General features: G+C 44.1%; 1 protein-coding gene across 1 annotated transcript in view; it reads left to right on the forward strand.

Moving 5' to 3' along the window:
* Nucleotides 1-17157, forward strand: part of CPNE3 (copine 3) — a 26468-nt gene that overhangs the window by 3511 nt on the left and 5800 nt on the right. Inside the window, exons 5-12 of the mRNA XM_006924060.3 lie at nt 2193-2276; nt 4132-4221; nt 8544-8642; nt 10767-10853; nt 11497-11556; nt 12031-12164; nt 15949-16003; nt 16132-16183. Of these exons, the coding sequence (XP_006924122.1) occupies nt 2193-2276; nt 4132-4221; nt 8544-8642; nt 10767-10853; nt 11497-11556; nt 12031-12164; nt 15949-16003; nt 16132-16183 (661 nt within the window). The remainder of the gene's footprint in view (nt 1-2192; nt 2277-4131; nt 4222-8543; nt 8643-10766; nt 10854-11496; nt 11557-12030; nt 12165-15948; nt 16004-16131; nt 16184-17157) is intronic.

Genomic DNA, 17157 nt, shown 5'->3' on the forward strand with positions numbered 1-17157 from the left:
TTCTCTTTCTCAATTCTCTCTCTCTCGTGTGTGTGTGTGTGTGTGTGTGTGTGTGTGTGTGTGTAAGCAGAACCCATTTCCCTTTACCTTTTTCCTCTAGATGTAATCGTTTCTCTGGCTTAAAAGAGGAGTTATTACAAGCATTCATGTTATAAAGACATCTGAGAGAGTGTACGTGGATCATCTTAGGGGAAAAAGCAGAAATTTCATGCTTTGTGAATTACAGAATTTCCTCTTTGCATTCAAAACTCAGTATTTTTCATGAAGGGTGAGCACTAGTATATAATAACACAACAATGTAGTATATAGCATGGGTTGGAATAATTCTGAGTAATTTTAGTACTCAAAATTCAATCGGTATTCTTCATCATTTAAATTTACATTATAATTCAGTTTGCAAACATCTTAGACTAGTAACTAAGGTTCCCCCCCCACCCAGAAAAATTTAAACATACAAAAATAGAATAGTATTTAAAAAAGAAATGCCACGTCTCCATCACCCATCTTCATCCACTACCACTCACGGCCGATTCTGTTTCGTCTCCCCCTATCTCCTGCCCTCCCCCCGGATGTCACACCATATCGTCTGTAACTGGTGTCTCTCTAAACACTCTAACAAATCTAATTGGGTAGTATGTCTCTTAAAGCTTCTTTAATCTATAAATTCTCTCCTTCCTTTTACTTCTATCCACTCTCCTTCCCTCCCTCCCTCGCATCCATCCATCCATCCATCCATCCATCCTTCGTGGACTTTACTCAGTAAAGAAACTGACAACTTTCTCCCGTAGAAGTTTCCATAGTCTGCGTGGCCGAGTAAATCTCTGTGATGTTATTTAACATGCTCTCTCTCCACCTTTACGTCCTCATTTCTGTGAGCAGGTAATTGAATCTAGAGGTACGATCCGATGGTATTTTGAATTGTTGGTAAGACAATTTCAGAGGTGGTGGCCCATGATTCCATCAGGAGGCTCACATTGTTGGGTCGTGTCTTTTTGGCATGTTAGTCACCACTGATGATGACTACCTAGATATATTATTTTACTAAGGGTCTGTAAAAGAGTGATATTCTCAGGCATCCATTGCTTCTGCATTTATTAGTGAGAATAAGTATTCTCCACATTTAGTATTTATTCTGATAGTTTGTACAGAAAAAGCAAGTTCAAATATTTGATTTTTTCCCTATACTTATTATTTTTCAGAATAACAAATTAGTTTCCTACTATTCTCTGAATGTGACCAGTGAGTTAATCAATAAGATTAACTATTATTGACTCTCAGAGAGTCCCTGTGGGAACCTCTTTAAGTTTGTCCCTGAGACCATCTGGCACAACTCAGGGATCTCTGGGTAGTGTCCTGGCTCTGTGGCATGACAGCTGTTCCAGGCTCATTTCCGGCCCTGACTGGCAGATGCAGTGGAGCCTCCCGACACATGGCGGGAGCTGGCACCAAGGCTGCCGCCGTTGCCCGGCTGCTGGCGTGCTGGCTGTCGCTGTCTGCTGTCTCTGGGGCTTGTCAGCACCTGGATACGGGAAGCCTTTTATTTTTTTTTTAAAGCAAAACTAAATTATAAATTTACACAACTATTTCCAGTGCAGATAACAGAATCACCTGGCTTTACTTCCTGAGTTCTGTATTTACACCTCTTTTCTATTATGCTGAAAACCTTGGTCTCTAAAGACTAATGTAATTACTTCTCTTTTTTCTTTTTTTTTTTTTTAAAATGCCTACAGCACCTGGTCTTCCTAGGTGGTCTCCCATCCAAGTACTAACCAGGCCCAACCCTGCTTAGTTTCCGAGATCAAACAGGACATAATTGCTTCTCTTTTGTCTTCTATGACATCTGATGGTTTCAGAATAAAAGTATCCACGTGATGATTAGAATATTTTCACCGAGAACAGTTCAGTTTTCTCTGAAGTTCTTTTTGTCCTCAGGGTTATATCCCGGATGGGTAACATAGTCAGATTCTTATGTTTTAAAGAAATAATTCTTCTCTGAATGGCTATGCTGTCGCATTGATATATAGTTGAATTTTCCTTTTGCTATTTAGAAATTTTTTTTTTGAAAAAAATTTGATTTAATTTTGTTTTATAATCATGTAAAAGATTTACGTGGTTCCAAAGCCAGATCTCTAAAACAAGTGGTTTTACTTGGTTTCAGAGGTGAATAATTGCTTTTTCTTTTTTAACTGTAGGATCTCTTTGGGAAGTCAGATCCGTACCTGGAATTCCACAAGCAGACATCTGATGGCAACTGGCTCATGGTTCACCGGACAGAGGTGAATATCTGAAGTTGACACGTCGAATCGCGGTTTCCTTTGGAATTATAGTAATCTGAATTTTTAGAAATTGTTTTTATAAAAACATCAATCTGAGTTCATACGTATAGAGCTAGGAACACAAGGTCGGCGTGCTCTTTTTTTCTTTTGATGAGGACGTGCTGCCATACTTAATTATTAGTAAAGTTTTTTTGAGAAATTTAAAACCCTGTAAAGAACACTAAAATGTGTACCCTACACATTTGTACCTTTGCCTGCACACGTCTCACTCACTCACTCACACACGCACGCACACACACGTGCGCGCACAGGAACGTGTATACCTCCCTCCCTTCTGCAAAGGCCCCTAAAGTAGGCCACAGACCATGGCTCGTCACCTGTAAGGAGCTCACGGGTATTTCTCAAGGAGGGCGCGCTCCCGCACGGCCACACTGGAGCAACTGTCACCGACTGAGCAGCCTCAGCCAGTACACTGTCCACCTTCAGATGGCCCCGCCGTCCCACGCGTGCCCGACGCGCATATTGTTTTGTTCTGTCCAGAATCAGTCTAGGTTCACATTTCGCGTTTGACTGTTATGTTCTCAACGCAAGACTCTTCCCCTGCCTCCCTTACACTTTCCTGCCGTTGAGTCTCTTAATCGTCCAGACCAGTGTGTCCAGCTTTCTGGAGTCTTGTTTCCTCCCAGCTAGATGCAGATCAGATGCTGCTCTCAAGAATGTTACGTGTGTACCTTGCTCTGCATCAGCAGGGGACCCACGTGTCACGCTGCCCAGTGCTGATGACGCCAGCCTTGGCTCCGTGGTTACGATGGTGACCGAGTCCTGTTTTCCCCTTTGTGATTAGTGAGTGGTGTGTGGTGTGACACTCTGAGACTGTGTCGATGACCTGTTCCCCAGCATTTCACCCAAAGGTTTTAGCGTCTGTTGATGACGCGTACCTGAATCGATTATTGTACTGGGGTTACAAAATGCTGATTTTGTCCTAAACCTTCCATTCCTTTTCATGCATTCGCAGATACTTCATCTGTCTTCTCTCACTTTCTCTTCGTTTTCAGTATCATTGTAGACTCACGGGTTGTTATGACACAGTGAGTTCATCATGTTATAATTCATCACTGTCATTTTTGCTGCTTGAGTTAACCCAGGTGTGGCCAGGGCAGGGCCTTCAGACGGCTCCCGGCTCTTCGGCACGACCCTCGTCCTTCAGCGCTCTCGTGCTTTACGTTAACGCGTAGCCGCAGTTGACCAGCTCTCACCCCGTCCCGGGCCTGGAACGAGCCTCCTCCTGACCAGCGCTGTCCCTTTCAGGAGGAGGAAGTATTTAGACCCCAGACCTGAGTGCCGATGTACTCGCTGCTCCTGGGTTGGTGCTGCATTTAGCCTTTTCCGTGGGCACAGCTGGGAAACGCGTAGATTTGTTCATCTGTTGATGATGTGTGTGTATCCATTACAGCTTGTTTAGAGTACGAGTGCAGACTACCTTAAGTGTGAACGCAGCCCAGCAGGCCTCTTTCTCAGCCTTTCTCACTCCATGTCTGAAGCTCCTGTGTCCTGCAGGGGAAACGCTGGTCTCCAGCCAAGCCAGCAGCCTGCAGTGTCTCGGGCACCTTGTCACGGGTGGGTGTGCTTCCCAGATAGCTTTCTCTTTCCTCCGAATGTGTCAGAACTACACGACCTATCACAGTTTTCATGTAACAGTCGTATACAGTATCCTCACTGGTTTTTCAGGGAAAAAGTTGACTGAAGAGGCGAAGGACGATTGGCGAGCGTGCAGCAAGAATCTAGGGGGATAAAAGAGCAAATGTTAATGAACTGAATGTTTTTCTAACCTGTCTCCGAACCTTCGTTTTCACAGGTTATTAAAAACAACTTGAATCCTGTTTGGAGGCCTTTTAAAATCTCCCTTAACTCCCTGTGCTATGGAGATATGGATAAGATTATCAAGGTAATTTGAAATTACATACACGTACATACTCGCCTCTTACAAAATAATTGATTAGTTAGTTTTTAAAGAAAGTAAGTGATACATCAGAGACCCGGAGGATTCAGTTCTGTTCGTATTCAGGAATCCTGAAATAGGAGTGTCTGGCAGGTAACTAGTTTGCAGAGCTGACGCGTTTGATCTGTTGATGCTGAATCAAACGTTGTGATTTTTATTTTACTCTTCATTTTTAAAAATAAAATGTCAAATTTAAACCTTTCTTCCTTTTACTGAGATTCCTCTTTTCTATGAATAGGAACCTTTAACTGCCTCTGGCGTGTCCCTTGCAGATGAAAACGGATGTTGCTTTGGCTAAGACCCTAGCCCCGCCTGCCCCCAGCCCGTGCCATTCCCTTCGCCTGTGCAGAGCGAGAGAGGCTGTAGCTGGCTGTAGCTTCAGAGCGTCAGGAAAGCAGAGTGCCAATAGGGAGCAGCTGCAGATATCGAAGAATTGTCTAAAACATGATTTTATTTATAACCATTTATTTAAAAATGTTATTTTTAAGGCACTTTTGTACTCGAGTCACATCTTTACATAAGATTCCCGATAGAAGCTTTTTCTTCTGTTCAGATGTCAGCAAACTGAGATGGGTTTTGTTTACTTTCCCTTTTTTTGTGACGAATACAGCGGAAGCGTGAAAGCCCACGGCATGCGGCCCACAGCATGCGCGAGCGCAGGGTATCGAGTCAGACCACATTCCAGGCTTCCGTCCTTTAAGCAGCTAAGGGATCTCGAGCAGGTTATCTAACTTCTTCACTTATATAGTAGAGAAAACAATGTCTATGCTACAAAAAAAGTAAGGATCAGTGACAGTGAAAGTCATATAAACTGTTGAACACAGTACAGATGCTATTATCAAAACTGCATCATTTCTTAAATCCATAAAAATCTGTCCTTAGCTTGCAGAGAACTTTAAAAATCAGTCTAAGTATGATTTGTGTGATATTTCCAACAGCAGTGAGACTCTAGGTGCCGTGAGGAGGAACAGACTCTACTCACCCTCGAGGTTCTCTCGGCTGGTCTGATGATCCGAATTGAATACTCGGGTACCTGTGGGAACCCCGCATACCGGAGAGGTTGACTTGGGAAGGGAAACTGAGGTCCAGCAGGCCGTCCGCCCCCTGGGCTTCAGAGGGCCGTGGGGGGAAGAGCCCGTGTCCAGTCTTCAGTAGTGTGCCCTGCCCTACAGATGGTCGAGGTCATGTCTAGGGATGACTCTCACGAGCGCCAGGCTCCTAATTTAAATTCTTCTGACAGCTCAGCGGGCAGCGAAAGTTCCTCGTGAGCCTGCAGTCTCGGTTGCCTTTAGCTCGAAATAATCTGCGTGCAAAATAAATAGTAGAAAAGTAGCTTTAAAAATTACTTTTGGGAGTATTTGGGATCTTGTTCTCTAGCATATGTTGTCAGTTTGCCTCAAACTCGTATAAAAATTTTAAAAATTTACTTTTTATTGTTAGACTGAATCTAGAGCTTTTGCTTTTCACATTAAAACTAGTAAGCTGAAGCTTCATTAGATCTGAGAAGTAAGAAAGGCTGGGGAAAATATGCCTAAATCAAAACTATTTGATTGTTTGTAATAATATGTTAACGATGAAACAATGTTTTTAAAATTTTTTTCTGCACACAGTGACTTGCGTACAGGGCTGTTTTACTATAGTAAGTAAACTGATTTTCTGAGCTTTCTCTGATGAATGTCTGCCATTCTTCAAAGCTTCTCAGTTTGTTTTAATGACACACAACTTGGTTTGCCACATCATCACTCTGTTTTCGTTCCATATTTCTTGGCAATGTCAGGAAGTCATAATCTGTGGTTCTCGTGGTGTTTGCAAATCGCTTAGAGGTGTAGTAAAGACTCAGAGCAGAGAAGAGAGTTGGAGTCGTCATAATTTCTCGGCTGCCGTGGGAATGTGCAGTGTTCCCCCTCTAGCACGTCACATGACTTCCATAAGCTCCAGAGAGTAAGTGCTCCTGCATGCTGCCGCCCCCCGCCCCCCGCGGTGGGGCTGCCTCGGCGAGTGTGCTGTGTGCCGTGTGCATCCTTCCCGTGTGTGCATGTGCACAGGTGTGCACATGCATACGTTGCAGTTTCACAGGCACCGCTGACACTGTTGTTTAAAACAGACAACAGTACTAGGTTTTGAATCCTTGAGAAGAGAAATTAAATGACAAATCATTATGTCATCTTCCCTCAACATATGCCAGCATTATGAACGTCATATTTTTCTTTAGTACCAAATATGTCTGCAATGGGGCGACAGTGAGCTTTTCCTATATATTATAGTGAGTTATCAAACTATAGTCAAAAACATTTTTACGTTCCCTAAAGTTTCAGCAGACTAAACCTATGAACAGTGTTAGCTCTTCATAAGCTTTGTGTAAATAAAATCTTGGCATTATCAAAGCTTGATCTTGTCTCAGGTATAAATTATAGTTTCCTGAATGCAAATTTAAAATGTAAAGTTCTGTTCTTCATAATTTAAACATAAAAACCTATTAAAAATGAAATTATTAAAATATTAGGATTGTTTTTGACTTTATCTTAATTTCAGTTCATCTAGAAAAAAATCATTAAGGTCATTAATATTTTTTTCCCCTGACACTTTAGAGAGTCAGATAACGGGTTTTCAGTTTAAAAACTGAGCATCAAATATCGGGCAAGAGTCAAATTGTCATAACTGGTTGGTGACCAAAGTGCTTGCCAACAAATAAAAACTCCTAAGAGTTACTCAGAATTTCAATTCTGGACCTTGTTTGTTTTTATTAATCTATATTTAGTCTTCCCAAATAAAAATGGAAATAAAGGAATGAAAGACTTCCTATTATGAGAAGCACTCAATTTACTTCTCATAGAACTGAGAAGAAAAAAATTACTTTGCCAGGTGAACATGTATAAATCCTGAAATTTATGGTGAAGTTCATGACATTTATTAATTTCATGCTATGAAATGCCACCAGCACGTTAGCTTGGTTAACATGACTTTTAACAGCAAAGGATAACAGCAAGATGGAGGGTTGGCAAAGGGTAAATGCTAATTGCTTCTGAGTCCTGGGCTCGTATTTTCAATCACAGGCTCTAGGGCAGGGGTTCCCAAACCCCGGCCCACAGACTCTACTGGTCCCTGGTCTGTTAGGAACCGGGCCGCACAGCAGGAGGTGAGTGGCAGGCCAGCGAGAGAAGCTTCATCTGTATCTGCGCCAGCATTACCGGCTCAGCTCCACCTCAGGCATTAGATTCTCATAGGTCCCTGGTGCCAAAAAAGTTGGGGACGGCTGCTCTAGGGTTCAAGTGTCCCTAGCACAGCTGTCCTTTTAACTATGATGGTCACCGCACGAGACACAGGGTCTTTCCCAGCCTACCTCACCAGCCTCACTGGGTAATGCGTGCAGACACGTAATGTCTGCAGAAATGAAATAATCTGTTTTGAAATTATAAAGCACTATAAAAACACTGGTTACTGAGTGACCACAACGAACACCTCTGCTTGCCAGCAGTTCCCACCCCTTAATTTTCTCGTTGCCATGAGTACGCAGGTATTGTGAACACTTACTCTCCGGCCACCTGTCACCTGGCACTGAACTGCACGCAGACCACACATCCTCAGCTCTGTTCCATCTGCTGGAAGAGCAAGCATTAGAAAGCTGCAGCTTACGCTAGACCCCATGTGCCGCACCTGGGCACGGAGTGACCTTGACCCCACAGAGCTGCTTCCTCAGTGGGCGCGGCGCTCTTCCTGGAGTCCTTGCTGCTGTCGAGCTGTGACTCTCAGGGTTGCGGATCTGGCTTTGTCTTATCTAATAAGCCTCGCCTTGCCAGGGGGCAGAACTGGAGGACAGCGTCATAATTCTAAGTCATCTGGCATTTACTTATGCAACTTTTAGCTGCCTAGGATACCGACTTCTTCCCTTCCTCCAGACAATGGCTTTGAGCCCCTGGGCAGTGACACAGGGTAAAGAGGTGGCTGAGAAAAAGGTGATTCTGTTTTGACTTTACATCACTTGTAAAGAGCACGACAGAGGAGCTGCCTAATGCGGAATCTGAATAGTGTTGCTTCCATCCGCCTGTGACCTGTTCTAGGACCATCCCAAGGATTGTTAGGGCTTGAAAGGGTATCAGCATCGCGTCTCCAGGAAGTAGTTCCTGCTTCTCCAAATAGGACTGCATATGAAACATGTTCACTTATTTTAATTAAACGGGCACGTCTAGATAAGTCTCATTTGTTGCGGCCGATCCTTTTTTTAACACAATACGTTGGTTTTTATATATTTTTGTTGTACTTGACTCCAGGTAGAGTGCTATGACTACGATAACGATGGGTCACATGATCTCATTGGAACATTCCAAACCACCATGACGAAACTGAAAGAGGCCTCCAGGAGCTCGCCTGTAAGTCCTGCCTCTGTCTGAGCGCAGCTGCCAGTCGGCTCTGTGGCTATTACTGCAGTTTTTCCTTTGTTACAACAAACAGTGTATCATGTTTTTACTCTGCGTCTGAGCGCAGCTGCCAGTCGGCTCTGTTACAACAAACAGTGTATCATGTTTTTACTCTGCGCTACAGGATGCTCAAAACCTGTGGATTCATTTGTTCAGTAATCAGACGAATCAAAATTCATACCTGGGCTGTGAGTTTACACTACTATTTAGAGGTCTGGTTTTCTTGGCTGCAGACCTACATTATTTGATTGAAATTTCCTCATTTTAAAGCATTTGACATTTCATTGGTCACAATAATCAACATACACAGCACTGGACAAGACCTGGTTTTGAACCGTGTACACTTTTACAGCCTGCGTCTGGCTCTCGGGAAAGGCATGGTTGTGGTGCTTCAGATGAGGGAATATGAAGCTGCCATCTCACGGCACTAATTATGTCAAGATCATTTGCTTTCGCTACGTTCGGTTTAAAATTTGGCATTTCATTGGTCACAGTAATCAACATACACAGCACTGGACAAGACCTGGTTTTGAACCGTGTACACTTTTACAGCCTGCGTCTGGCTCTCGGGAAAGGCATGGTTGTGGTGCTTCAGATGAGGGAATATGAAGCTGCCATCTCACGGCACTAATTATGTCAAGATCATTTGCTTTCGCTACGTTCGGTTTATCGTTTAGCATCCAGCGCATTTCTAACAGTGCCTCTGAAACATCCACCTCTAAGCCAGGGTGGCTCAAAACTGTCCCACAGTGCTTTGTAAGTAAAACTTTAAATTGCTTACCTTTCTAATTGGCGTAAGATAAATTGTTAATTCTCTTTGTAGCTTAGAATAATACACGAGTGTTTATTAGCTGCTTAGAGACCTGAATAATGCTCGTGTATATTTCATTTACTTTTGAAAATACAGCCGTGGAATTTCAGAGGTAAAAACTCATGGCCAAGTGGGAAGGTCTGTTTCACCTAGTCAGGAAGGTGAGGTGACCTAAAAGAAAATGCTGATCGTTTAGATCAAAACTTCAAAACTAAAGGAATCAAGAACAGCTCTGAGCCATTTGCTTTAACTAACTGGGAGATGACTTTCAAACAGACCGAGGGTCTGGAATTCTCAGCAGGTCACGGAGCGATCTCCAGTCTGTCCCTGCTCCGTGTCATGGGGCCTGGGGACAAGGAGCAGCCTGTACAGAGGTGCTGGCGGGGCGCAGGCAAGACTCGCCAGAGCTCACCTGTGCTTTAAACGCAGAGCTTGACTTGGCTCTCAGTTGACAGCCTCTGAATTAAAACAGGAAAATTCGGCTGTAAATATTCTATTTAAACATTTTTTAAAGGCAGAACTAATGAAAAACGGTGAAAACGGGAACGCTAGTGGAAAGCAGGCCCCCTTAAGGAACCAGACAGCATGAGGCGTGGTCTGGACGATCATTTCTCCAGTTTCAGTTTGTCGTTATTTTCCCGACTCAGTAAATGACCCGCTTTGAGATGATGATAAACTAACAGTTAACTGCACAATACTTTGTGAATCATGTCACGTTTTCCTAAACTCAGCTCACTTGTGATAGAAGGTGGCTTTTGATGTTGCTGCGGTGACAGGGCTTGCTCGCCCCGTTCTTGCACGGCAGGCTGTCTCCCCATTTCTGAGCTCCGCTGAGAGCAGCGCCTGCCACGGGTGGTGCTCAGTGAGGGTGTGAGCCCAGGCAGGGCGGGCAGGGCGGCCACGCGGCCAGTGGCCGGTGAGACCCCGTCCGGGGCGGCTCAGAGGCTCCTGATTAGCGCTGACGCGGCGCCCGAGGCCCGCTGGGATCCGGAGCCCGCAGGAGTTTGTTTACATGACTGTGTTGTCTCACTGTATCAAACGTACTTTTTAAAAAAGATATCTAATATTAGGGTGCCTTTCGGAAGTGTCTTTGATACATATTCCGCACACAACACGTTACGCCCTTGTTCGGGAACTGTCTTTTGCAGCGGGCCTACGATAGGAAGGTGGTTCGATTCCAAGAAGAAAAAGTCGCTTATGTAAATTGACCCTGGCATTTCTGATATCACTAGAGAGAATGAACATTTTTTCTTTTCTCCCTACAGGTTGAATTTGAATGCATAAATGAAAAGAAGAGACAGAAGAAGAAAAGCTACAAGAATTCCGGTGTCATCAGTGTGAAGCAGTGTGAGGTCAGTCGATCGAGACCGTTTTTAGATCCCATTTCCAGTTCTTTTATCCGTATGGTATGTCTCATACGCACACTTGAATTTGGGGGAGCTGAAAATCACATGAGCATCTGGGCACTTTAGAGAAAAGAAGAGAGTAAGAAACAGTAAAGAAATCTTTCAAGTAACTTCACTTCCGAGGTGTGACTTTTTTAGCAAAGGACAAAGAGTGTCAGTTTTTCACGATCTTAGGAAATATGAGGCCCCGTGGCATTTTCCCAGTGTGTTAGTGGAAACAATGTTATGAGTGGAGGAAAAAATCCTGATTTCTTACAATAAACAAGCGGGTTTTTAAAAAATCTTGATCATTATGCTTATTAAAGCTTTCAACATATTAGACTCATTATTAGTTTCTTAAAACTTAAAGGGAGTGTGTTTCATCTTTGGCCATTAATATTCTCTCTGAACATTGTTATAATTATCTTGAAGTAAAATCTCAGATTCATGACATGTAGGGGCGGGGCCTTAAACTCAAGTGCAGAGGCGGTTTCCACATGTTTATATCATGCTCCGTTCAGCTCATAAACTGTTAAAAATACCTGCCAGAGCTCTTTGTTTCTCTTGTACAGCAGGAGTTTTACTTTTAACCGTTGCTATTTGATTTTAGATTACAGTGGAATGCACATTCCTTGACTATATCATGGGAGGCTGTCAGCTGAATTTTACTGTAAGTAACTCACCGAAGTTTTCAAAGTAGGCTGTAATATGTTGCTTTTTTCTTACATTTTGCAGTGTTCTTTCTTTTCCTGCAAAAGTGACTTCATGATGACATTTACGTACTCTGTTTAGTATGGTCTCCTTAGACAGGTGGTCCAGATATGTCATGAAGCCTTCAGCTCTGTTGATAAGATCTGTTCCTTCTGAAAGAAAGTAGACACCAGTGATTATTCTGCAGCAATTTAAATAATAAAAAGCATCAGTCAGACATACAAAAACCGGCCCTATGTCCAAAGCCATGGGTGTAATAATCCATGATCCAAGGCATCTAGGAAACAGACAGCAGCCTGTCTCACGCTGAGGCCCGAACCTTTGGCTGTGGAAACACCTGAGTCTCAGAGGCTCCGGGAGGAGTGTTTGTGCCTCATCTGGACGTCAGCACAGCCCTGCCTGCTTTAGTGAGGGCTGTCATTGTTGCTTGCAGGTGGGGGTGGACTTCACTGGCTCCAACGGTGACCCACGGTCTCCTGACTCCCTTCATTACATCAGCCCCAACGGCGTGAATGAGTACTTGACCGCCATCTGGTCTGTGGGGCTGGTCATTCAGGATTACGATGCGTGAGTATGACCGAACGTCCTCGCTCCCTCACGGAGCTGGGGGGCCGAAGCTGCTGGGGGAGTAGCTTCCTCTCTGAGATTTCTCTTGTCTCACCTTGTCTGTTTTTTTCTTGGTGGCAGTCCTGGTGTTTACCTTTGACCTCTAATTGTGGTCTGTGGTCACATTTGTAACGTCTTATGTACCTTATGTGTCCCTGGTCTAGTTTTCTTGGAGTTTACTCGTTAGAGAAAAGCTGTGTGACTGAAGTCCAGATGACACATTCTGTAAACACGAACTATTTCTTAACACGCCAATGTCCTTGGCAGACACTGCCAAATTCTTTTCTTAATGGTGACTTTGAACGAATGTCGAAGGATAACTTGACCTAATTGCTATACAATATTTTGAATGAATTCTCAATGGATAGATTTTGAATAGATTTAAATAGTTTTTTTCAAAGGTTTACTAAACAATAGAAAAAACATCTACGTTTGTAATTTTTTGTTCTGGATCCGTTAGGGCACAGTATAAAATTTCACTTGTTTTTACCTGTTATTTTATGATAAAAGCTCTTACATATTGATACAGCTTTTCATTAAACTGTTATGACAGTTAAAGAGGTGAAATTTTCAGGCAAATAAAAAGCAAAGGTAGCAAGTCCAATATTAGCCTAATAGAGTTTAAGGCAAAACTCAATAAATATAAAAAATTACTTTATAAAACTCTGTTATATAATCCAAAATGAAAATATAACCATGGACATGTTTAATAACAGAGTATTAACATATTTCCACTGAAAACAGCTAGAAATATAATAAAAATTTCAAAGAAATAAGTTATAGTGAGGCTCATATAGAGTAAACATTTACAGGGTTACTTTCTCCGACTGCCGTCTGGAAATTAATAACAGCAGGATAACTAAAGAAAATTTACCGTGTGGAAAGTAAAAAGTTTTTAAATGCGTCTTGGCTCAAACGGAAGTGTGATCGCAGACTGTGGAAATAAAGTGTACAGGGAAGGCCGCAGCAGTGCTGTGTTCATACAGGAGAATTTCTGGCTTTATGTGCTCTTATTTTAAATGAGAAGAAGTGAATATAAATGAACTAGTTTTTCAATAAAATAAAATTAAAGAATAAGAACAAAAAAATAAAGAATAATAGTAATAGATCCCTATAGGTGTGTCAGAGATGATGCAAAATTCTTCCTCCATGATGTTCATCTAGTCCTCATCCGCGCCCTGAGGCAGGTACTGTCACCATCTGCACTGTACAGAGCGCACTGAGGTGTGGGGGTCACTTGTCCGGGGTCACTCTGGTAAACTGGCAGAGACCGGATCAAGCCTGGCCTGTGTGGCTCCGGAGACATGCTTTCCAGCTGTACTTCCGCTAAACACAGATAGTTTTGAAAAACCCACCAAATTACTGCATTAAACAAAGAGATAATTCTTTGCAAGTTCAACAAAACTGGGACTCATCTTTGCTCACATTGATCCCCGTGAAAGACTGAAAATGCGCAAACAGTATTAGTAATGAGACAGATTATAAGCATAAATTCAGGAAAAAAAAATTGAAAAGTATAAGTTGGTACTGCATAAAACTTTGTTATCACACTGGAAAATCTGACTAACGGGGGACTCATTAGGAAGCTTTAACTTACCATAGTTGGCTGAGAGGCAGGAACCCAGAACACAGTGGGGACCACGGGCCGGACGGAGCAGCCGCTGCTGACAGAGGCCGCAGGCCGGGGCGATTTCAGGCATTCATGCCCGCAGACCTGCCAGGAGCAAAGTCCGGGTAAGCGAGTCACATGAAAAACGCCATCAAGTGGTGAGAGTTCAGAAAGGTGGTCAGAGACGAAAAATCAGTTTCTCACTCAGCGGCAATAACTGTTTCAAGATAAAAGATCAGGATCCCTAAGGCAGTAAAAAACGAGAATGAACGAGCTACAGGTCTAGGACCGTTAGTGAGGGAAAACCACGAAATCGTGCCGAGGAACAAAGAAGGAAGCGCGATTCTAGACAGAAGCCATAGTGATGTGAGACGCAAAATTTCTCCCTGAATTAATCAATTTTAAGGCAAACTGAAATGGAACCTTGACAAAACGGTTCTTAAAATTTTCTAGAAGGAAAAATGAATCGGGATAGCCAATAAAATTTTCAGGAAAAGAATTTGTTCTAGAAAATAGTAAAACATTTTAAAGCTATATTAAGATGATGGATCTAAGACGTGGCCAGTGGAACAATGCAAGAAATCTTGAAATAGACCCAAGTGTGTACGTGACTTTAGTATAGGACAGGGATGGCATTTTAGGGGACAGTGCTGTAACGGCTGTTGAGCTGGATGGGAGCTGAACTTGGACCCCTGACCCGTCCCTGTGTATGTTAGGACATAACACAAATTACAGTTTGTCTATGTAAATTATAGACAAACTGCTGAAATGGACACCCCGAAAACAAAGTGGTTTTGACAAAACAGAGGTTTACTCCCCTTTCGCGTTGCCGGCCTAGGGGTGAGAGGGCAGTTGTGCCATCCCAGCCCCCAGCTTCCACGCCAGGTCCCGGGAGCTGCTGTCGCTCCCACCTTGTCCAGCCCGGAAGAGGAGAGGGGCGGGAGTGCACGTGCCTGCCCCTGCCCTCCTCGGGCGAGCACGGTCCCGGTGTGATGGGTGTGGCTGCCATACCTGTTCGGCCTCCTCGGCCCGCGCCAGGCCTGGGCCCACGTGCCGCCCGGAGGGGCCAAGGTGGAGCCTTGGGCTCCGGCTCGGCGTCCCGTCACTGAACGCGGAGGGCCCAGGTACCACGGAGAGGCGCGCCTTCTGTGCTCGTCCTGCACCAGAACCTTCCAGGTGGACTGGGCGTTTAACATCAAAAACAAACCTGAATGTTCTAGGAGAAAAGGTGCATGACTTGCTTATAGTCGTGCCGTGAGGACAGCCTTTCGGCAAGAAAGCAGAGGCAGAAATCGTGAATGAATTTTTATTTGTCCACATTAATATTAAAAACTATAAAAGGAAAATATTTTAAATAAAGTTAAAGACAGATTATAAACTGGGAAAAATATTTCTGACAAATATAACACAGGGTCTATCCTCAATGTGAAAAAAACCATTAAGAATTAATATAAAAAAGAATATCCATAGTAGAAAAAATAGCACGTTTATTCCAGTGATTTCTGAGGCAGGACACTGGGGAGAATGTCCACGGAGCGGGTCACCTGGCACCATTCACAGGATGCTATACATTCAGGCCCACACTCCCGCAGCCCGAAATCACTGGGGCCAAATAGTCATACGTTTTGCCGCAGAAACATGAGAGTTTTATATGTGGCATTTGCACCACGTTTCTGTGGCCGAGTGCATGAATATTCATATTATGTGGCAGGAGTAAAGACTATAAATCACCTCCTGTCAGCTTTGCTCAGGTGTCACTGCCAAATGAGTTTGCAGCAAACAGATGAAAACCTTACGTATTTTAGGGCTTTATGGACTTATCTACATATTTATTCAATGAAATAATATCCAGTATTTAAGTAGAAAAGAATGTTACAAAATATGAACATAAACTCAATTTTTATAAATACTTATAGACATTTTTCTCCCTCAATGCACATAAAAATATTTAGAAGGAGAATTGCCAAATATCAACAGGTTTTTCTCTGGCACTTATTATGGGTAACCTTTGTTTCATCTTTATATTTTTTAAGATTTTAAATTAAAAAAGTAAGTTCACACTGGTTTTATTATGAATCAAGATAAAACCTTATTTTGAAGGAAGAGCTTTTATTTTTTTTTCGCATTTTCTTTCAGTGATAAGATGTTTCCAGCCTTTGGGTTCGGAGCTCAGATTCCTCCTCAGTGGCAGGTAAGGGGCCGGGCCGCGGTCCAGGTCTCAGATTCCTCCTCAGTGGCAGGTACGGGGCCAGGCCGCGGTCCAGGTCTGCCGCCCGAGCGGCGGAGCCGGCCTCATCCGCCCTTCTCTCCTCTCTGCAGGTGTCGCACGAATTCCCCATGAGCTTTAACCCGTCCAACCCCTACTGTAATGGTGAGTTAGAGATGCGCGTGGCCCGTGTGGCGGACAGCCCGTTAGCGCTGCCCGTCTTCTGTGATGGACAGCCGCTCAGGTTCTCTGCGGGTCTCTCCTTGCACGGGGCCCTTTCCGTGGGGGCGAAGTGGGGGCGCTGCACCCCGGGCGGTTAGAATGACACTGGTGGTGACCAGAGGCGGCGGAAGCGATTTCAGGCTGAGTTCCCCCTCGGACAGGAGAATTCTCCATCTTGAGACCAGATCCACAAACAAGGTCCCGTTATTTTCATGTACGAGTTGACTTAACACAGACCTCGATGGAACGAGTGATTCGGCGTACAGATCTTTCGAAGCTCTTCGCAGAGTGGCAGTCACTCCCTGCGAGGAGAAAGTGTCCAGCATCCGATTACTTGTCACTCAGTGTCCCTGAGCAGGTGGCCGGGCTCAGGGAGCACAGGTTACGCTCCGGCAGCAGCAGGAGGCCGACGCTCGTGTTTCGCTTTTCCCCCTATACTTCAGGTGCCCAGTGTTCTGCCTTTTGATCCCACTGAACAGCTACCCGCTAAATGCCACCTCCCCCCCAGAATTCTGTAAGCGTGGGGAGGGGAGGCGGCGGCCCAGGGGTGGCCGGCCTGAGCCAGCTTCCTGGGAGGGCCCCCGACAAGCACAGGACGCAGGTCTCCACGTATGAATGTCACATCCTCAAAGGTGGTTCTTGTCAGTCTGGAGTCCAGGGTGACTAAGAGGAACTATGTACAGCTTTAAGAGGAGAGAGTTGGTCTTGTGAAGCTTTTAAACCAAGTACCTGCTTCTCCTCCTCGTTGATCTCTGTGCCATTGGACATTTTTATGCTTTTCATCAGCCGTCTTTGAGGGTAGATTTCCTTGATGATCTCGGCAGAAACTGTGGGGCACTTCTAGAGGGCTTCTCTCCAGTGTCAGGGGCAGATTCAACAGCTGTCGTGTGGCGTCGAAGTCCCACCAGCCACGCTCG

Source organism: Pteropus alecto, unplaced genomic scaffold (assembly GCF_000325575.1).
Source record: "Pteropus alecto unplaced genomic scaffold, ASM32557v1 scaffold87, whole genome shotgun sequence".
Lineage (NCBI taxonomy): Eukaryota > Metazoa > Chordata > Mammalia > Chiroptera > Pteropodidae > Pteropus > Pteropus alecto.